The 22,703-nt window shown below is 34.7% G+C and overlaps 3 protein-coding genes across 4 annotated transcripts; all 3 read left to right on the top strand.

Annotated features, from left to right (window-relative positions):
• Positions 1 to 1,136: 1,136 nt before the first annotated feature.
• LOC112038971 (exonuclease V, chloroplastic) lies at positions 1,137 to 14,419 on the top strand. Its single transcript, XM_024071800.2, has 8 exons — positions 1,137 to 1,882; positions 10,364 to 10,468; positions 10,901 to 11,005; positions 11,278 to 11,399; positions 12,092 to 12,241; positions 12,342 to 12,495; positions 12,881 to 12,957; positions 13,755 to 14,419. The coding sequence occupies exons 1-8, from the start codon at positions 1,298 to 1,300 to the stop codon at positions 13,999 to 14,001; spliced, it is 1,545 nt and encodes a 514-aa protein (XP_023927568.2). The 5' UTR covers positions 1,137 to 1,297; the 3' UTR covers positions 14,002 to 14,419.
• A 1,397-nt stretch (positions 14,420 to 15,816) lies between these two features.
• Positions 15,817 to 18,839, top strand: LOC112038981 (adenylate kinase isoenzyme 6 homolog). The gene is made up of 4 exons (XM_024071810.2): positions 15,817 to 15,928; positions 16,968 to 17,263; positions 18,163 to 18,308; positions 18,408 to 18,839. Exons 2-4 carry the CDS (start codon positions 17,060 to 17,062, stop codon positions 18,592 to 18,594), a joined length of 537 nt encoding a protein of 178 aa, XP_023927578.2. The 5' UTR covers positions 15,817 to 15,928; positions 16,968 to 17,059; the 3' UTR covers positions 18,595 to 18,839.
• An 883-nt stretch (positions 18,840 to 19,722) lies between these two features.
• Positions 19,723 to 22,660, top strand: LOC112038987 (3-hydroxyacyl-[acyl-carrier-protein] dehydratase, mitochondrial). 2 transcript variants are annotated; one of them, XM_024071817.2, is made up of 4 exons: positions 19,723 to 19,901; positions 20,957 to 21,414; positions 22,124 to 22,239; positions 22,335 to 22,660. In XM_024071817.2, exons 2-4 carry the CDS (start codon positions 21,148 to 21,150, stop codon positions 22,444 to 22,446), a joined length of 495 nt encoding a protein of 164 aa, XP_023927585.1. In that variant the 5' UTR covers positions 19,723 to 19,901; positions 20,957 to 21,147; the 3' UTR covers positions 22,447 to 22,660. The 2 variants fall into 2 exon arrangements, with proteins under 2 accessions (XP_023927585.1, XP_065628280.1); XM_065772208.1 differs by lacking the exon at positions 19,723 to 19,901 and adding an exon at positions 19,944 to 20,119.
• Positions 22,661 to 22,703: the final 43 nt, after the last annotated feature.

Below are 22,703 nucleotides of genomic sequence, written 5' to 3'. Positions count from 1 at the left end.
AAAAAAGAAAAAGAAAAGAAAAATAGTTGTGGCTAACTTCTTATTTTACAACATTTTTACAAATTGTTGTTGTGGCTAACTTCTTACTGGTTTTCATTTGGACCTACCACCAGCATTACTATTTCATTTACTAATAATCACTCACCACATCAGCAGTTTGTAAAATTTTTTGTAAAAAATTTGTATCTCTAACATCTTTAATAAGTTTATGGCAAATAAAGTTATAGTACATATTCTATCTCAAAAAAAAAAAGTCATAGTACATAAAGTTTAGCAACCAATGTGCATAAATGTTTTAATTAGTTTTTGATAATGGGTGACATGTCAATTTGTAACCTGTGTTAAAATGTGTAATCTACTATCATCACATTTAGAAAGAGGAAAGAGGATAAAATAGAGGAAAAAGAAGTCGTTATCTTTGCATTTTCTACACTTTTTTTTTTTTTTTTTCATGTTCTACACTTCTACTTTGCTTACTTAGTAAGCCTTCACGTAGTTCTTTTCTAAAGTAGGAGCATAGGGACGGAAAAAATGTAGGACATGTTTGGTTTGAGTGATTTTCATCACTCATCACTCTATTCTAATCACCCTTACTTTTTTTGGGTCTACATCATTTCAACCTATTTGGCTTGATTTTCTTTTTCACTTTTCATCACTTATAACTAAAAAAAAAAAAAAAAGAGTTAGAGTATTTAAAAACGAGAACATTTTTTTTTGTGTTTTTTGGATTATGAAAACAGAGTTACAATGACAATGTAATAATTTTGTTAAACTAAGTGGATCCCACCCACATGTAAAGTTGCCATCTATGGCAGAGCGATAATGCTTACCAATGGCTACACGCCTTTAGTTATTTATTTATTTATTTTTCCCTCATTTCTCTTTAACTTTCACTTTTTTTTTTAATTACTATTTTGAGGGATGAGTTTGAATAATGAGATTTGAGTGTTGAGATATGAAAATTGAGTACCCTCCAAACCAAACATGGCCATAGTTTCCAACTTTCCATGAGAAAAAGTGAACCAAAGTTTCCAACTTTCCATGAGAAAAAGTGAACCAATCACAATTTTGTAGCTCCTAAAAGTCAAGGGAATCCATAAAAGGTGTAAAGATTAAACTTAATCTGATTAACTAACTTGTTTAAGCCATTAATCCCCCAGGAAACTGCATTAGCCTATAAAATGTTAAAAAAGATTCCACACCTGTTACGACTACTTTTACAAGCATTGCCGACGTTCATTTCATTTCTCCTCCTCGACTCTCTCTCTCTCTCATCGCCTAGCTAGCTCTCGCAAAAATGAATGAGTCACACTCCGAGTTACCCTTTAACACCACCAACAACTACAATAGCAACAGTGGTATTGACATTCCAACCGAGCTCGTGAGTGAAGAAGAAATGGCTTCCATTGAAGCTGCCTTAGCCTCCGCTAGCTCTTTTCTATCTTCCTCTACAGTCGCTGAGCTCGTTAGCGATCGCGAAGAAGAAATGGCTTCCATGGAAGCTGCCTTAGCATCCACATGCACTTCACCCTCTTCCTCTACATCCTCTGTACTCGTGAGAGAAGAAGAAATGGCTTCCATTGAAGCTTCCTTGGCCTTTACTCGCTCTTCACTCTCTTCCTCTGCAGTCCCTGCAATTTGTTCAACCTCTCAGTCTCAGTCTCAGTCTCACTCTCAGTATGAGTTCCAGAGAAACGCGAGGTCTATTCGGTCAATCACCTTCCGAGCCAAAAGGAGGTTCTCGTTTTGTACAGAACCCTCCGATATTGAAGATTTGGGAAGCCTTAGGAGTAACCAGAAGAAGAAGAGCATAGTGGCTGGCTCGTTTTTCCACCGCTTTAGGAACAAGACTGGCTTGTTTGTCTCAGATATCACTGCAACGGTATGGAGTTCTTTTTTTGGAGGGGTTTGGGAAATGGGTTTGATTTATTTTTGTTAAACTTTGAAGATTATATTGTGACACATTGATTGATGTATATGTCTATATGACTTTGTTTGGGAATATTATTCAAAACCATGAATTTAATTAGTACTAGCCTCATTTCATGTGCATGCTTTTTTTTAGCTAAAAAAAAACTTGTGTTTTTATTTTATATATAATTTGTATTTTAAGGATCTAATTTATAAGTAGATAAAGTAGTGGATAAAGTAATTTGAAAATTAATAAGAGAGTGACCTTATTTTTTAGGCAATATTTTAGTAAGAGTTAAGAGTTTTTTTTTTACTAGATTATCTTTTAGTTTTGTCTATACTTAAACATGGGAGCGTAAGGGTATTTTTAAACTAAAAAAAAAAAAAATGAAGATTCCAAACAGAAAAAGCCCTTTAAATAATAGTATAGATAAACTACTATTATGTGAGTGAATGAAGTATTGCTTCTGGAGAACTGAATAATTACTGATTAACAACCACAACAATTTTAACGTTGTTGACTTATATTTATTTAACGTTATAAGATTACTTAGAGAACGCTTGGTTAGTCTTATTCTTTTGCTTTCAAATGGTTGCTTTTCTTTGTTAAAGAGTCAAATTCTTGTTTCCAAGACACCGAATTCTTTGGTTTCTTGCTGGAGAAGTTGAGCCCTTGAAATTATCAAAAAGTTGCCTAAATAGGTTAGAGCCTTTTGTTTGTTGAAATGGTGATGGTTTTGGGTTGTAACTTGTAAGGCACAAGTTCCCTTTTCCTCCCTGCAGTCCACTTTGGTGGGACTGACACTAGGTAATGGCCTTTATGCTGCAAGATAATTAAGGTTGGTCATAATATGGGAGCGTAAGGGTATTTTTAAACTAAAAAAAAAAAAAATGAAGATTCTAAACAGAAGAAGCCCCTTAAATAATAGTATAGATAAACTACTATTATGTGAGTGAATAAAGTATTGCTTCTGGAGAACTGAATAATTACTGATTAACAACCACAACAATTTTAACGTTGTTGACTTATATTTATTTAACGTTAAAAGATTACTTAGAGAATGCTTGGTTAGTCTTATTCTTTTGCTTTCAAATGGTTGCTTTTCTTTGTTAAAGAGTCAAATTCTTGTTTCCAAGACACCGAATTCTTTGGTTTCTTGCTGGATAAGTTGAGCCCTTGAAATTATCAAAAAGTTGCCTAAATAGGTTAGAGCCTTTTGTTTGTTGAAATGGTGATGGTTTTGGGTTGTAACTTGTAAGGCACAAGTTCCCTTTTCCTCCCTGCAGTCCACTTTGGTGGGACTGACACTAGGTAATGGCCTTTATGCTGCAAGATAATTAAGGTTGGTCATAAATTGTTTCTCAGTATATGCAATGGGAATCCATGCTTGATTATTCGTCAAAGTGCTCAAGGTCTTTTATACTTATCAGTCAAATTGATTTGCTCATGAAGTGCATTGAAAGTTGTTGTTGAATCAGATGCCTCAGGATGTAGTTAAGCAATCGACTTCACCTCCATGAAGTTCAAATTGTATAGGTTCAAGTCTGCCAGCCCATCATCTTGATCTTGCTTGTGTATTGTATGGCCTTACTGTCTTGAATGGTTTACATCAAATTGGCTCTTATGAATATGGCATTTCTTTTTCTCATTCCAAACTCCTTGATTAGATTCCTCTTGTCAGTCATCTACTGAGCATCCGGTAAGGTGGGAAAATGTACGCATATAGCTCATAAGTAAGAGAGTAAGCTGATATGAAAAAACAGGAGGGGACTTCCTTCGTGGTAATTGGTGGAAACACATATTCTTGTGGATCAGACATCCATTTCAGTCGCTAGTTTTGCAGGCATCTATTTATTTATTTGGCAGCCCTTCTATAGGCAACCCAAACTACTAAACTGTATTTTCAATTTCTATTAAATTCTCTTGTACTACCCAACCAGCTGAGTACTCTCACAATGCCTATCAGTGAATAATGTTTGAAATCACACCTAGGAGGATTGCAAATCTAAACAGTAAAAGGTTGTGCTGGCAATTAGGAACTACCCAGAATTTATCCCTCTCTCTTCATATATTTTTTTGGCCCTTTTAAGATGTTAAATCATATGTGCCAACTGAAAATTCAAGCTTAATAGGTCGTGTTTTGTTGTAGAAAATTTTCTAATTTGTTCATTATTGAAAACTCAAAAATGTGTTGAAAACACAAAAGCAATTTAAACTCCCAATTAAAATTACGGCTCGATTGATTTTACACTAACTTAATACTAAGTGCGGAATAGTATAAATGCGAGCGGATGAACAAATAAGCTACTCTAATCCATAAACTAAACAACACAACAGTATAATAGAATATAAAAGAGTAGGGAAGAAGGATGCAAACACAGAAAACACCGAGACGTGTTTTCGAAGAGGAAATCGAGGAACTCGGCGAAAAACCTCTCCGCCGCCCTCCAAGCGGAAATCGATCCACTAGACAATCAGTTGGGATACATGGGTTAGCAAGAGACCCTCCAAGCCTAATCTACCCAATGTACCTAAGCCCTCCAAGCTCCTACTCCAACAAAGCTTCTCGGAACCGTGTCTTGTCTAGCTCTCCGGATCCCGCAACAAGCTCCATGTTGCATCTGCCATCCTTGACTTCTTCTAATGCTTCTCAACAGCTCCAAAACACTCTCTACACTCTGAATAGATATAGGTTGTGATTGGGTACAAATCTCCTCTCAAGGTATGATAATGGGAGAGGGATGGAGAAGAGGCTACAGTGATTTCTCACTAAGGATGAGTAGCTCTCTCTCAAAAGATGGGTGTGTGTGTTTTAGAAAACCTCTCTAGGGTTTTTCTCTCTGAATAGCCTCACCTACATTTGTGGGTAATGAGGGTATATATAGTATGGGTGAAGGGTGAAAAAGTCACTCTTAAAAAAACCTCCAGGCAGAATGTTTCGCGACTATCTCGCGAGAAGGCCTTTCCTGCGAGACACTTGCGAAAACGACAGCCTGGCATGACTCTTCAGCTTCCAGTCATGTGTTTCTCAAATGGCTTTTTCGCGAGTTAGCTTCCAGCGATACACCCGCGAGATCCACTGATCTTCAATAAAACTTGAGTCTTCACCAACTTGATACTAAACCCAATACAGTTAAATTCCACAAAATACAAGGAAATGAATTAAAGTAATTACAACACATTTTGTTATGGAATAAAGATAATATAAAACATAGTTGTAAATCATAACTTTACAATCTCCCCTTTTGGCTATTTCGTGACTATAACAAACTCTAGACTTAAACATGAGTTTGGGAACAATGACAAAACTCACTTACACCTAAATCTAGAAGCTGTGATGAACTTGGAACATGTATACCTATAACCTGAAACACTTGCACAAAACACATTAGACTTTCAAGATAAATCAGGTGATAAAAAGACAAGTATAATGCAACAAGTAAAATGTAATCAAGCAAAATGGAATAAAGCAATAGACCATGGCTTGACCAAACAGGTAATCACTATAACTAAGTGATCACAATGCTCATTCACACTTGGAATGAACATTTGGACATTCAAGTTGACAAACACAAGGCAAATCACTTGAATGACCAATACTCAACCAATGCACAGTACATGAAGTATGTGCATCTAGGAAAAATTCTACAAGGGCACAAGAGTGACAGTACTTAGAAGGAAATGCATAATATTTAGTTAGAAGTACTGATTTAACAAAGCACAAAGGCTGCATAAAACATAGTACAGACCACAAAGGCCTACAAGGTACAAAGAAACAAACCCTAAAAGCTTACAAAAACAACATGAGCACAAAAGTGTTCCAACACATAAACATGATACAAAGCATAGATACTAAAAGTAACACAAAGCACCATAAAGCAACGAGAAAACAAGCATAAAGTAAATCAAGGTTTTCTAAAAAATAATGTCTTTTCCCCCTTGGTATATGCATCTCTTCTATGGCTTTCTCCCTCTACGAATGTGCACAAGGTAAAATTTCTCCCCCTAAGAGTGTGCATATGAGTCATATAGAAATGACGATACTCTCTCCCTTTTTGTCAAGAATAGACAAATTAATCAAGAGGAATGAGGGAAAGAAAAGAAGATATGAACAAGGGTAAAAGATGATGCATGAGGGGTGCAAGATGAATGAGAAAATGAAACTCAAACAAAAGACAAAAATATTTTAAAACAATGCTACAAAGCATAAAGAACATGACATGCTAAGGATGATGGAACATGATGTAAACCTAGACATGACATGGACACAAGAACATGTTATATATGCTAAAAGGTTTAAAAGAACTTAACTAGCATGAGTGAAAGTAAAAACATGTCAAGTGTTAGAGTGTATGCAGCAAGGTGCAGCTACTGTGCATCTAGTGTGCATGTGAGATGCATGACCAATGCATGAATAAGCACTCACGGGGCAAAGTGTATAAAACACACCACCAATGATCAAAACATGATAAATATGAATAATTATGGTGATCCCCAAAATTTGGTACTCATTGGAGTCCAAAACAACGAGAAAATGTCATATGAGCATTTTATCAAACACTTAGAGTGCACACACTACACATGTATGATGAACAATGCAAGAATATATGAAAATCTTGCCTAAATACATGTTATTTTTACCACAAGGGGCCAACATCCAAAGCAAATTATCATTTAAAACAAAGTCCAATAAAAAAGATTGACAAAAATTCAGTTTTCCAACTCCAATTTGAGAAAATCCCAACTATGAACATAAAACCCCCAAAAACATAATCTAAGGATCAAAATCAATGAAAAGAGTTAAAGATTACCTTAGAGATGTTAATGAAATGAAAAACACTTGAATTTAGTTGGGTTTTGATGTAGAAATATTGAAACAGGGGTTTGGAAGAAGATAGGAGGCGTTTAAAACAAATGACCCACGAAATGCCCTTTAAAAAGCTGATCTGGAAATTTTCGCTGGTATCTCACTACTTAGAATCTCACAAAAATTTCGCTGGTATCTCGCAGGTATCTCGCTGGTAAGCGTTACTCGTGAAACAGCCGCGAAACTCTCTGTCCAAAACTGAAAAACTTGAGAATTTGACCATTTCACTCGTGATTGAACTTAAACATGAAATAAGTCACGAAAATACCCAGAAAACATGTTTTTCACACAAAAACAATTTGAAAACTTTGAAAAACATGGGTGATACAAATCACTTCCAAAAGCAAACAAAAAGAACAAAAATCTTTTTGGTTTGATCCACATATGGTTGAGCACACATACATCACATTTGAACATGTACAATCACACAAATGAAATAGACATTCATTGAACAAAAGTCTTGTGTGTTGTGTGTGAGGATCGAGTGTGGAAAAGTCTTAAGACTAGAGTGAAGCTTCAATGATCAATTCAATCGAGTCATACACAACTGATACGAAATCAAGTGGACAATCTCCATTACAAAAATGAGTATATATGACCTCCCACAAGAGAATGACTACACAACTTAAAAGCTTTTTCATTTGGCTTCTACATAAAGCATAACAATTGATTCATTTTTGGACACTACATCTATTTTTGAGATCGATACTTGAAATTTTTGATATTTCAATATTGAGAGTTAGCCTTTAGCTTTTTGAGCACCATACAATTTACATTAAAAGAGTCGCTTTCCCTTTTTCCTAGTCGAATACTAGTATATGCGACAGGCTTTTGCAGCTCAATATCTCTTTTCATTTGGAGATTTACATTTGGTGAGCTCTTTTTGCAAAAACATAAAAAATGGGAAGAGATATAGACACAAGTCTATGCAAGTATCAAGACCAACAAGACTATTGACCAATCATTCATGACAAGCTTGAAGATCTATTTACAACAGTCACACATAGTTTTCAAGATTTCTTCCACAAAGATAAATGTGCATACAGAACAAGCTAAGCTTGTAAATGCACTACGCCATTAGTACGAAGGTACTAGGCCAAACTCACATGTGAAATGTGCTCAAACATATACGATCAAATTTTTTGAATTTTTCACTTTTTATGTGGTTTTGGATTTTTACTCACACAAAACTAAAACATAAAAGTAAGATCAAAACAAAACAATGCATATAACGAAATGCAAGATGCACAAAATGCATGAAGATATGACAATCAATGCATGAAGGGTCCTACAAAGATCGAAAGAATTAGATCAAGGACCAAAAGAGCAAAAACTCAACTATAAGAACCCTTCCTCATCCAAACGGAATGATTTCTTGGAATGAGTATCTCAAGAGAAGTGAGATGAGGGTTGGAAGAATGAGAATTGGAGATGCACATAGACAAGGAGGCAAGAACATTAAAAACTTTCTTTAACAACTTACCATTTTTCCTAAAATCCGGTTTATCTTTTATATCACATCTTCCAAATAGCTCAAGTTTCTCTTTTCTTTTAATTCTTTTAAGAGCTTGAAACTTAGAGCAATGCGGTCTTAGATGACCAAAAGCACCACAATGGTGACAAACAATGTGTTTAGGTCTATTAGGCTTTTTGGGAATGGATCTAGCAACTTGGTTTTGTTCTCTCTTCAACTTAGAACATTGAGGCCTAATATGACCAATCACATCACAATGGTGGCAAGTTGGAACAAACTTAGATTCACTCGATTCCTTAGGATTGGACCTAAACAGAGGCTTTGACTTAATAGCCTTTCTCTCCACTTTTTGATTTCTTTTATGTGGATGAATGTACACCAATTTGTTCTTTGAGGCAGAACACACATTAGGCACAAAATCGGGTACCACAACATGATTGCAACATATATTTTCATCATTTTTAACAATAGGTTCAGCAATCAAACACTTGTCATGCATCTTAAGAGATTCATTTTCAGATTTAAGATCATCAACAAGTTTGTTAGACAAAACAAGTTTAGCATCAAAGTCCATATTCAAACATTCAAACTCTTTCAGCTTTTCAAGAGAAATTTCAGCAAGTTTTTTATATTTCTCAACCAATTTGTTGGATTCATTGAGCTTAGCAATCAAATCATCATTTTCACAAAATAACTTGCTCAAATCCTTATGAAACTTCTTAGCATTTTTCTTCAAGAGTTTAATGTTAGGAATATCAACAACACCCAAGGATTCAAGTAACATGTCATCACAATTATGAGGATTAATACTCATAGAGGCATTTTCACAAACACATGGCATGTTACACTCACAAACATCCACAGAAGCATACAAAACACTATCCATGACAAAACACACACGGGGTCAAGGATCACACTTAGGTAATGAAACCAAAACAAGTGTACCCGCTCTGATACCAATTGAAAACTCGAAAATGTGTTGAAAACATAAGAGCAATTTAGACCCCCAATTAAAATTACGGCTCGATTGATTTTACACTAACTTAATACTAAGTGCGGAATAGTGTAAATGTGAGCGGATGAACAAATAAGCTACTCTAATCCATAAACTAAACAACACAGCAGTATAATGGAATATAAAAGAGTAGGGAAGAAGGATGCAAACACAGAAAACATCGAGACGTGTTTTTGAAGAGGAAACTGAAGAATTCGGCGAAAAACCTCTCCGCCGCCCTCCAAGCTGAAATCGACCTACTAGACAATCAGTTGGGATACATAAGTTAGCAAGAGACCCTCCAAGCCTAATCTACCTGATGTACCTAAGCCCTTCAAGCTCTTACTCCAACAAGGCTTCTCGGAACCGTATCTTGTCTAGCTCTTCAGATCCCGCAACAAGCTCCATGTTGCATTTGCCATCCTTGGCTTCTTCCAATGCTTCTCAACAGCTCCAAAACACTCTCTACACTCTGAATAGACGTAGGTTGTGATTGGGTACAAATCTCTTCTCAAGGTATGATAATGGGAAAGGGATGGAGAAGAGGTTACAGTGATTTCTCACTAAGGATGAGTAGCTCTCTCTCAAAAGATGGGTGTGTGTGTGTTTTAGAAAACCTCTCTAGGGTTTTTCTCTTTGAATAGCCTCACCTACATTTGTGGGTAATGAGGGTATATATATGGGTGAAGGGTAAGAAAGTCACTCTTAAAAAAACCTCAAGGCAGAATGTTTTGCGACTATCTCACGGGAAGTCCTTACCCGCGAGACACTCGCGAAAACGACAGCTTGGCACGACTCTTCAGCTTCCAGTCATGTGTTTCTCACATGGCTTTTTTGCGGGTTAGCTTCCAGCGACACACCCGTGAGATCCACTGATCTTCAATAAAGTTTAAGTCTTCACTAACTTGATACTAAACCCAATACAATTAAATCCCACAAAATACAAGAAATGAATTAAAGTAATTACAACATATTTTGTCATGGAATAAAACCAATATAAAACATAGTTGTAAATCACAACTTTACAACTTAGTGAAGCGAAGTTATTAGTCCATGCAACTTTTCAAATTTAAACGTACTCATATCACTTTCATTATCATTTCATGATCATGATAGGAATGGTGTGAAAAAAAAATGGAGTTCCGTCTTCTCTCTGGCCAGAGAAAGAACACCGAAGCTATGAAAACAGGTCGAGCTCGCCATGCAAAACTTGAAGAAGAGGTATACAATTTGGCATATTTAACATTTTCTTTTTTAAGGTGCCGTTTTTTTGGTAAGTAAATAATTGGTGTTAGTAAGTAATATTTGCAAAGTGACGGAGAACATAGATAGCATACTTGGACATAGTAATTACATATTAGACATCAACTAAATAATTTTTTTTCTACACATTTTGGTCAGCAAACTGAATGCTTTGTTTTCTGTTGGTCAGTTTGTTTGTCCTCCCAAACTCATATTTTTTGGCCCTTTTAATATGTTAAATCATATGTGCCAACTGAAAATTCAAGCTTAATATGTCGTTTTTTGTTGTAGAAAATTTTCTAATTTGTTCATTATTATTTGATTTAGCGAAGCGAAGTTATTAGTCCATGCAACTTTTCAAATTTGAAACGTACTCATATCACTTTCATTCTCATTTCATGATCATGATAGGAATGGTGTGAAAAAAAAATGGAGTTCCATCTTCTCTCTGGCCGGAGAAAGAATACTGAAGCTATGAAAACAGGTCGAGCTCGCCATGCAAAACTTGAAGAAGAGGTATACAATTTGGCATATTTAACATTTTCCTTTTTAAGGTGCCCTTTCTTTGGTAAGTAAATAATTGGTGTTAGTAAGTAATATTTGCAAAGTGACGGAGAACATAGATAGCATACTTGGACATGGTAATTACATATTAGACATCAACTAAATAATTTTTTTCTACACATTTTGGTCAGCAAACTGAATGCTTTGTTTTCTGTTGGTGAGTTTGTTTGTCCTCCCAAACTCACTTTGTACAATAATCTCATCCTGATTGGATTTCTGGGTAGGTTGTAAAAAAAGTGGATCTTCATGTCGAATCAGTGGAGGATGCGTGGGCTGTGAAGCTTACGAATTTTATAATTGGTGCAAATCAATTATTGCTTGACGGATTGACACGAGAGCTGCCACTGTAAGTTCAATCATGTGTGGTTAAATCTAATTCAATTTCCTGCTCCTCATGGTTTAAATATCTTCCAACCATCACAAGGCATATAATTATTTTCCCCTGATTGGGGTTGTTAACAAAATTCTGTTGGCCACAAAAGGGCATTAGGTTAGATTTTTTATTGGGAGATCTATCCAGACTTTCAAAAATCCTGTTTTTTCTTACAAGGCATATAGTAGAATATATATATATATATATATAATGTTCAGGGGAATAATTTTACCCTGAGACCCTGATATGAACCAATGGTACGGCCTGAATGTGAATCTGAGATTGTAAAGAGATGCTGACCTTAAAATTGAGTTCAATGTGACATGTATCTGTATCTTAATCTAAGAATCATTGTCTTAAAAATGTCATTGGAACAGTACTAATCATTTAAAATCATTGTTTTAATGTTTTGGATATTTAAAATCTGTATGGAAAATGAACGGTGAAGAAGAAATTTATAAATCATCCGCTTGCCTTTGGCAAAGCAATGGGGTTAGTTTGGTAATATTATGGTGATGATGATGATGATTATATACATATAATTTTTTTCTTGTTTTTAACTGAGACAATGGCTTTCTAAAATTTGATAAGAGGGGCAATAAAAAAAATGGAGAACTGATCTTTAATATTTCTTTTTACCTTTCTGATGGACTATACTACACCAGAATAGGCTTTGCAGAAGGTGTCTGGATGGTGGGAATGGTTGATGAGGTTCGAATGCCAGTAACTGAAACTGATAGAAACCCGATCTTAGTTGACATCAAGACTCGTGTGCAAGATACACTTCCTGCAGAACCACAGAGAAGAAATGGAAGGTATACAAATTAAAATGCTTATGTTTCAGAGTGATTGGCGTGAGCAGCTGTTAGCTACTGCATCAACACAAAATCATGATGTGCACATTTCTATCTACAGGCTTCAGTTAATGTGCTACAAGTATCTGTGGGACAATTTAGTAGCTGATAGCTTCCCCTCAAAACAGTTTTTTGATTTCTTTTCCTTGGATCCATATTATATCTTATCCAAAGAAATCAGAGAGAACACAGCTAAGTCAGGGTTCCCTGTGAAGGTAAAGATCCTCTCTGTCTTGAATCATTAGTTACTTCAATCTAGAAATCAGAGATGCCATATTGCATGATGTTCTCTTTATCATTTTATGTATTTCTGGGACACCTTTTTAGGTGGAAATTATAAAGTCCTATCATAGTATTCAAGGAGTGCTTACTACAATAATACTCTTACTCTTCTAGCAAAGTGATAGGCGTTTCTTTTTCATTCTGTTATTTGGTTCATAGTTAGTGATTCATTTAGTCACATACTTGCCGAGCAAATGGAATGAATCCATACATAATTGTAGAATGGTGAACAATGTAGGGTCAAGTTAAAGAGTTTTGGATAATTAACAACTCCAAAATCATGCTTTTATAGTTTGCTATTTTATTTTGGCTGTGCAGACTCTTGATGATGTGGTGAGATGTTATAGAAATATATGTAGCACGCTGTCCCCTGCTAAACACGAGCTGTTATTGAGGTGAATGCAAAATTAATGTTGGTGATTTCTTTATATGTGTATTGTTTATGTTAAGGTAGCGGAGTTTTGATACCAATTGTAGTTAATATAGTTAATAATAGTGGGTTTACATGGAATAGAATAAAAAAAGTAGAACGAACAGTCACATAATGAACATATAGATTTATGTTGTTCAGCCTTAGGCCTACATCCACAATGGCATTGAGGAGAAATTTTCACAAAGAAAATAGGGATATTACAAGAGTGGCACAAAACGCAAACTCTAAACACACCCAAAGAGCTCTTTTTTCACAAAAGCTCAAGATAAGAGAATTTAGCTTTTGACTATTTGCTGCTCGAGAAAAAATGAAAGACTGAATATATATATACAGTTGGAGAAGCCAACTAAGTTGGCACGGTGGTATTCTAGTACCACTCAAACTTTGTTAAAATTGCCAACTTCACACTGGACTATTAACTTCATATGTGGCATTAGGTGCAATTAATGCACCTCATTCCTCATTAAGTTCAAGCCACGTCATTAACAGGTTGCCCATTTTTTATAGCTGAAATTATAGGAGCTGTCATTGAGATGCATGAACATGAAAGTGCCTTGGAATGTATTTTCGTTAGTCTTTGGAATACATAATAAAAGATGTTGGATGGGAACCATAATGGTCCAAACTAGCAAACTCACTAATCATACTAAGGAGGTGACTGTATAGAATGAATGAATTTTCTTCATGTCTGGGACCTATATTTAGCAACAGTTTATACCATTCTTTTAGCAAGATATTTATTTGGTTGGTTTTGGGCAGATATGAATACCAAAAAGATAATTCAGTGCTTGGTGAAGATCGGTTTGCATATGACTCTGATTGGCTCAAGAGTCAAATTATGAGCTGCCTTGAGTTATGGCTGGGAGAGCGAGAAGCCAATTGCACTCCAAAGGAAGAGCGCTGGAAATGCTGGTTTTGTGAATTTTCTTCTGTCTGTCCTACTAATACTAACCCCGATTGTACTCAAGGCCCTATTACTGACAATCCAAATAGTACACCAAGCTAGAGAAAGCGCTGACCTTCTCCTACATTGCTTTGATTAGCTTCCACAATGATGTTGCAGTACGCAGATCATGCAACCTTTCCGCAAAGAAGCTACCGTTTTAATCAGGGGCGGAACTAGGATTCATACCTGAGGGAGGCCAAAGCTTAAAACCAAAAAAAAACTTATGAAAATAAAAACTAATATCTATTTCATATTCAACAAAATACTACATACAAAATAAGTATTTCTTAAACATTTCATATTATAAAACATATCAATAAAGTATAACATACAAAATAAGTGTTTCTTATTTTGTCCGCGATTTTTGTTCAGTCCATATTTATTTTTTAATTTTGTTTTTTGTAGTTAAAGAGGCATGAATTTTATTTATTTATTTATTTTCTTGTAGGTCAATATCTAAATATTTTAGATGAGGAGAGACATATATATATATATTTATATATAAAAGAGCAAATCTTTTTTTTTTTTACTATTTTTTTTTAATTTATAATTTTTGTTGGGGGGGGGGGGGGGCAATGGCCCCCCTCTGCCCCAACGTGGGTCCGCCCCTGGTTTTAATTATAGCTATTTGGGATCATGAACTCCGCAAACCAGAGGGAGAATTATTTGTTGGTATAGAGCAAATAAGGCTGTGCATTTGGGAAAATTGTAGTTTTCGTTAACTTATTTACATAGTATTTAACAAAAGATATAAGTTTTTAATAACTTTTATACTAAAAATATGTAACAAAAAGTTAGAAGCTATCTTTTCTATCTTTTTTTCAGAAAAGTTAATTTTGTTAAAAAAATTTCCAAAAAAGGCCAAAAACTAAAAGCTAAGAACTTTTAGCCAAACATTATTTAATTCTTTTAAAAAAGCAACTACTCCTCGTATAGTAAAGAGGGACTATGGTACAAAATGTAGAGCCTGTTTGCATAAAATGTTTTGTGCATCTGAAAATGTTAGACAATAGAAAATGTTTTCCGTAGTCAATGAAAAATTACACAAAAATATCTGAAAACATTTTGGGCTTTTACTGAGCTCTCTCTCTCTCTGTCTCTCAATTTGTTCCCCTTCTCTCATGGTCAAAGAGCTTGGAGACTGGAGATTCAAATCTGTCATGCTTCAGGCGTGAACAAAGTTAAAACTAAGGCTGTCAATCTAATGACAAAAATTTCATACAATTCATTTTTAATGTGATGTTCACTCACTTTCAATATCATCTTGCAATGCATGTTTGGATGTGAGAGGAGAGACAATAATAATCTCATGGGTTTAGTATATGCATGATGTCTCTCAGCTCATATTGTGAGACGATGCATGTGCTGAATGCACAAAAATAAATTAATTTTAATTTTATAAGTAAAAAATAAGATGGTTAAAAGCTCAATTCCAATGTCAAAATTCTTATAGGTCAAATAGTATACCTTTTGGTCTTTTCCAACAAAGATGTTAAATATTTAAAATTCAAATCCTCTCCCACAACTATCAAATTAAAATTCTTTCCAAAAAAAGGAAAAAAAAAAAAACTCGATCCGGATCATAGCATATTGTTAAATTCTAGACCAACACTACTATTTGTTTAAATTTAAGCCTAACAGCTTATTGTCAAAAAACTTATTCAATTAGATGACATTTCTTATTAGTCAAATGAAAATATCTAGGTTCAAATAGTACCATTTTTCATTCTACTGTCCAAAAAATAAAAATTAAAAAAAAATAAAAATGCCTTAGAGCCTTTTTGAGTTGGGCCGATACTTATAACTCGGGTATTTGTTTGAAAATATCGGGCCTAATAATGAAAACCTCCCAAATGGTAATGGGCCGAATTCCCCCAAAATTCCAATTCGGTGCCCCAAAACCCTAATTTCCTAATCAAACAAATTCCCGTCGAAACACTTCAGTATTCACCGCAACTACCTGTCGCCGTCGCCTTCGCATTCGCAGGTATGAATTTCTCTTTCAAAAGACAGTGTTTGCAATGTGAAAATTCAATATCTGTTTATTTTTAGTTCTGTTATTTATCAAACATTTCTTATTCATGACCTACTTCCAAATGCAACCTATAATCAGTACCATATTTTTATTCAATCTAAACTCATATAGAAACATGGAATCCTAATTTCATTACATTTCAATGGACTTATTATTTCAATTAAATTTTTGATGGATTTTTTTCTTTGTATTGCTTGTATTTTCTGGTATGTGTTGCTTGCGTTTTAGATGGTTTTGCTTAATTGATGTAATATGTTTTGGGTGCGTTTGCATAAGCTGTTGCGAAACGGTGTTTTGGGTTTAAAATGAGCCTTTGTAAAAAAAAAAAAAAAAAAAAAGCTATGATGAGTTGCTGACGAAACGGCATTTTAGGTTATAAAAATGCTCTTTTAGGCTCCCAAATTGCCTAACTAAATGGACTCTTTTGGTGATTTGGGTTGTATTTTGCATATTTGGAATCTGTATTGGTGCAATTAGAAGTTTGCTTAGTTTTTGAAGGTTTCTAGTTTCTAGTGTGCTCCTCTTGTTTGGTTTTTTTTTTTTTTTTTTTTAAGGGAATTGCGATGATTATTTTTTTCTAATAAAATAGCAGAAAGTTTTTTTTTTTTTTTTTTTTTAAGGGAATTGCGATGATTATTTTTTTCTAATAAAATAGCAGAAAGTTTTATTAGATTAAAGAAACTTAAAGATTTACATCAGTTTGTATTACATTTCATAAACAATCCGGAATTGTTTCCTGCCAAACTTTATCTTCTCCTAGCTGAGTTACTAACTGGGTGGCTCAGCCAATCTCCATGCTGCTACATTAGAAGTTTTTCAAATATAATTTCTAATAACCTTTAAAATAAATATTCATTACATTTTACATAAAAATAAAAATAAAAATTAATTTCTTCTTTTTTATATATACAAGAGAACTGATATTATGTAGATAATCTTGAATTATATGTGTTTATGTACTTGATCTAATTCTATTTTGTGCGTGGCACAGGTTAACAGCTAGTCAGACATAGAAGTAGAACAAGCACTGACAGAACGGTCTGAAAGTGACTAAGATAACCAAAGCAGTAGGGACTCAATTTCATGGCACAAAACGGTAGTGTGAGAAAGAGGGGGCCGAACATTCTGGTGACAGGGACGCCTGGGACGGGCAAGACAACAACATCGTCTGCTTTAGCAGAAGCCACCCAGCTCCGCCACATCATCATCGGTGATTTGGTCAAGGAGAAGAACCTCCATGATGGCTGGGATGACAAGCTTGACTGTTACGTCATCAATGAAGACCTCGTAATTTTATAAACCTTATTTCTTATTGTACTTGTTTCTATATATGTTGTGATAGATAGAGGGTAGTTGGTTTTTCATATTGAAATTTTTACATTTTATGCTGAAGGCATAATTTAGACCCAAAAAAGTTCAGTATTGAGGATTTAACTTTGTTATACATGAACTATACACTTAAAACTGAATAAATAAAATGGATTTGAGGCAATTAAAACGCATCATTTTAAGTCTGCCATATGCAGAATGTCTTGGGAAGTCAAGAAAAATGGAGTTAGAAGATAAGTTTACACAAAAGCTTTGGATGAAAAGATTGTTTGAGATGTTTTGGGCTTAAAACCAACTTCATACTTGTGAAAATTGTAGAACTACACTAATATTTTTTTTTCATTTGATAGAGGCATTTGTTTCTGCTCTTGATGAGAATATGATGTCTCCACATTAAGCTGCGATACATTGTTCAGTAAAAAAATAATAATAATAAAAAGGGATATATTGTATATCTTGTCTTGTAATAGCAGAGAGAGCATGGGTTCATCTGAATGAAGCAAACATTTGCTTTTGTTATCCTACCGTAGGGTTTTTGAATGTTGGGTTTAACTTTACCTCCTGAGTGGTTTATGATAGTTTACTAATTGGAGAGGTTTTTGACACAATTTCTTGCTGACTAATGGTTATGCAGAATCAATGTTACTATATGAGCATCCATGGTATTCTGAATAAACAGGGATATGTAATTTAAAATCAACAATGTAAGATAGCTGATGGTCTTGGAACCAAATGGCTCTCCCCTCCTCCTGCTTTCTCTCTCTTAAAATAAGGGGTGAAGGAGGGAGATGGGGTTCAGTCCTGTATATGTGCATTGTTTAGGTGATGGTACCAGTTATAGCATGCTTATGTTGCAGGTTTGTGATGAGCTTGAGGATTTGATGGAAGAAGGGGGGAACATTGTGGACTACCATGGCTGTGATTTCTTTCCTGAGCGTTGGTTTGATCGAGTAGTTGTGCTTCAGACCGACAACACAGTGTTGTATGATCGCTTGAGTAGGAGGTTGCACCAGCTTTACTTTTTTCCTTGTCACTTTATCTTCAACTTGTTTTTTGATCCCTCCCTCTAATCTTATTGTCTCAAAAACCATTTCTGTGACAGAGGTTACACAGGTTCAAAGCTCTCAAACAACATTGAGTGTGAAATCTTTCAAGTTCTGTTCCAAGAGGCGAAAGAAAGTTATCCAGAGGACATTGTGGTGGCATTAAAGAGTGATACAATTGAAGACATTTCCAGAAACGTTGCGAGTTTAACAGATTGGGTGGGAAGTTGGCACCCTGCTTCCTAGTCACATCATATCATCTCTCCCGTCTGTTGTTGTTTCCCATGTAATTCTAGTTATCAAGGGCACTAGTCCCTGCTTGAGTTGAGTAAGTGTTTTTAGCATAGTTTGCTTGAAGCAGATTTTGGCGATGCTAAGACTACTATAAGATAAAGTTTTCTTCCGAATTCAGCTGTATAAGTTACTATTTTATATAGAAAATGTTTTATATTATTTAATATATTTTGACCTAATTTAGATTTTCATTTCAATTAATGAGTTGCAATGTTTACTCTTACGATATAGATCCTGACTTAAAAGGGTGTTACATTCTCTTTAATTAGAGATAGCTGGTGAAAAGAAATTTGTTATGGGGGATTTGTGTAGAATTTTGGCGTTGAATTTTAGCTGTAGTTTTGGGGTATCTGTTGGTTTGGTATCGTATCTTAGCTGTAGTTTTGGGGTGTCTGTTCTATTTATACGAAGAGTCCGGTACCTAGATTGTTTATAGGAATGTGCTCTCTCTCTCTCTCTCTCTCTCTCTCTCTCATTTGAAAATCTGCTAGCCCTGTTCTTTCTGTTGGCTTGATCTCCCAAGTTTGCCTGAGCTTGAAATTCAAAGCCAATTTATATACCCTTCAACTTTATTTTTGCTGGGCGTATAAACCCTTCAACTAAAGTCATTGATGATGACTCCCAAAATGATGTATGATTTGTTGTCGTTGTTGTTGTTGTTGTTGTTTTTCTTTTTCCTTTTTTTTAAACCATGGGAAGAGTATACTGGAGCATCTATTAAAGTGATAAAACTTCTCTCAAAATGGTGTTTTTCTTAACCATGGGGACTTAATTATATTTCAATGAGACACTTGACCCATTTTTTGAGTTAATTGAAAAAAGTTGGTTCCAATTTAACTCTATTAGTAAAGTCTTTTATCATTAAATAAGAGATTTAAGGTTTGATCCCTACTTATGCTAAAAATCAATTCATATCTTAGCATGATGATAAAGAATAATCATCATAGAGTGGACGTCATACATTAAAATTCTATTGTACTTAAATTGATTAGCACATTTTTAATGTGTGCATGACTTCCAAGTTTACATCATCCCTTCCCAATATAACTATTAAATTTAAAATTAAAAAATTAAAAAAAAAAAATCTCGGACTTTGGGCGCACCTCAAGGCCCATTTGATCGCTTTGGTCTCAGCCATTCCAACTTACTAAGAATGCAGTTGCCGCGCCAAACGCGAAAGAAACAAGGGCCATTCACATTCACACCAGCTATACTAAACAACAGTAGAGGCGTGAAACAGCGTAGCTTTTGGATTTGAGGTAGTTTATTTACCCAATCACTCTATTAAAAATGTTCCAAAATTTCTTCTCATACTCCATGCTCAACTAATCTTTCGACTTCCTGAATCGAAAGCTTGTACAACTACTGCACTTTACATGTTCGATAAAATGATTATGTAGCAAATGTACCCATAGATACATCCTTTACGTGTTTACCCAAATCTCTCTCGGTCTCTGGCTTATTTATAGGCATTTAGGTAACAATATGGTTCCTTGTTTTTTCTTATTCCTTGTCTCATGGGTGATGCCTAGGACGGATTGGAGATTGAATGTTAAAAAACTATATTTGAAATGCTATTCCCATTACTTCTGTGTTTTTTAAATGTAAACTCTTTTAGGGTCTTGTGTTATGCATGGACTAAGGGTGTTCCTTTAACAATACTAAGGTTCTCCCCTTTTGGCCAAAACAATGTTTCCAGGGGTAAAGAGTTAGTGTTCTCTTTATTATGCAATTAGTTGTGTGGTGCAACTTTTGGTTAGGAGGTTATGGTGGATTTGCTGCTCAACTAAGAGTTCCATGTAATTTTATTTGACCCACTATTACAATCTGATTCGTGATATTCAAATGAATGTGGGTTAAGTTGGTCAAAACAGACAATTGAATATGGAGGAATTGGGTTTTGATGGAGCTGAATGATTAAGAAGTATTTGTCTACATATGAAAGTTATAGAGTTGAGCAAAGTCTAGAACTAGAACTCAAGCAAATAGTGTAATTCTTAAGTTGTAACAAATCATTTCAAATGAGAGAGGCTTAAGATTTTTATGGATTTAGGATGTTGATATGACTTTAGATAATGGGGTGCCTATATTTAAACATGAAAAAATATTGATATATATATATATATATATATATATATTGAGTCAATCAGTATGCTTGAAAAAATACACCATTCACAAAGTTTATTGTCATTGCAGATGGTATTTTCTTAATTTTGCTTTTTATGTTTATTTTCGAATCTAATTCTGTCCAAATATCATATTCATGTCACAGTTGTTGATGTAGTTGATGGTTACGCTTCTTACTTTGTCACAGGTGCAAATACTTAAAAAGATGTCTTAGTTTTTTGTACTATTGTGGAGGTGCAATCTATTACTGGTGAAGTCATTTAATACGTATACAATCCCTCTAATTTGGCCGTGCTTGGCTGAGAATATTAAGATGAATTTTTCTTCAATTTAATCTGAGAGACAATATTTAAAACCCTCTTCAAGACTTCTACAACTATGTTCATCAGGAGTTTACTTTCAGCCAATGTCCTCCCTTTGAGATGTTTTTCCTCGTCGGCAATTAATGTTCTGAAAACTGGAGATATTTTAAGGCAAGCAAGAATTTTTACAAATGAAGATGTCCTTGAATATTCGAAGGTGAGTCATGATTCAAATCCTATGCATTTTGATTCTGAGCTTGCTCGAAATGCTGGATTCAAAGATAGACTTGTTCAAGGGATGCTTGTTGCTGCCCTATTTCCTCGGATAATTTCTTCCCATTTTGTAAGTCACACCTTTTGGAATTAGTTACAACTTATTTACTTTTTAATTTTCTTATTCAGATTATTGTAGTAAATTATCAAAAGGGTCCATCAAGAAAAAAAAATTATATCAAAAGGGTGAGAATGGGCTAGCACTCCCCACTCTGCTCCTTCTGATACAGCCTTCTTGTCTTTGTCCTGTTATTGTAATCGTTGGAAGGAAGAGCAACTACAAGAAGTAGCTGAGCATTTCATTTAGAGCTAAAACAAAGAAAAGAGAAAAAAAAGAATGTACGATTACATATTTTCTCTCTAGAATTGTATAACACTAAGATCTAGACTATTCATATGTGTGAACTAGCTTAGGTCTCATATGGATCCCAACATAATGAATAGCTCACTCACATCTTCCATTACAGGAAATGTATTTTGGTACCAACAGCTTAGAATTATAATTCTAAGCTGTAGTCAATGGTTGTGTTTTTGTAAATAAACATGATGAATAGGTAAATATTGGGCCAAATGATTTTGGTTTGTTATTGTAGATTTTGGGTATAATGTGACATGGGTGCACCATTTGTGGGCAATTTAATCAAAACATCACTCGGAATTTTAGTTGTAGACTCAGTTTCAGAGAACATTTCAGCCCTTTTGGTATGTAAAGCCCAGTTGCAAGACTTGTCCTTTTCAAGATAGTCTAATGTTTTTTTAATTTTATGCTTAATATGTAGCCTGGAGCTGTATATGTTTCCCAAAGCTTGAATTTCAAGTTGCCAGTCTATATTGGAGACAAGGTAGCAGGTGTGGTACAAGCGATTAGTTTGAAAGAAAACAAGAAAAGATACATGTAAGCTACATCACTAAAGCAACTCTTCAATTTTTTTGAAACTAAAGAGAGATTTTAACCATCAAATTACTTGGATGTTTGATTATGTGATACAGAGTAAAATTCAAGACAAGTTGCTTTAGGAATGATGAGATTCTTGTTCTTGATGGAGAGGCTATGGCCATTTTACCTACGCTTGCAGTGGAACAAGTGCATTCAATGGAATGATAAAAATTGTTCGATAGTTCAAGATACGTGCTGCAGATCAATTAGCTGCTTAGCTTCTTAAGCTTCCATGTATTTATTAATTTCTTATTTGTGGGATTTTAAAAAGAATTAAACAGAGCTTGGATGGAAGTAATACTTTGGGAGGAACCTTTTTGAATTCTGCACCTATGTACAATTTTGACATTCCCAATTAAAAAGTCCAGGCTTTCGGTAATTAAGTGGAGTAAATTGTCAAAGCTCTTCAACAAATAAAAGAA

This window comes from Quercus suber, unplaced genomic scaffold (assembly GCF_002906115.3).
Source record: "Quercus suber isolate HL8 unplaced genomic scaffold, Cork oak 2.0 scaffold_55, whole genome shotgun sequence".
NCBI classification, from domain to species: Eukaryota; Viridiplantae; Streptophyta; class Magnoliopsida; order Fagales; family Fagaceae; genus Quercus; species Quercus suber.
The sequence above is the reverse complement of the archived record's forward strand: the minus strand, read 5'-3'. Positions and strand labels throughout refer to the sequence as shown.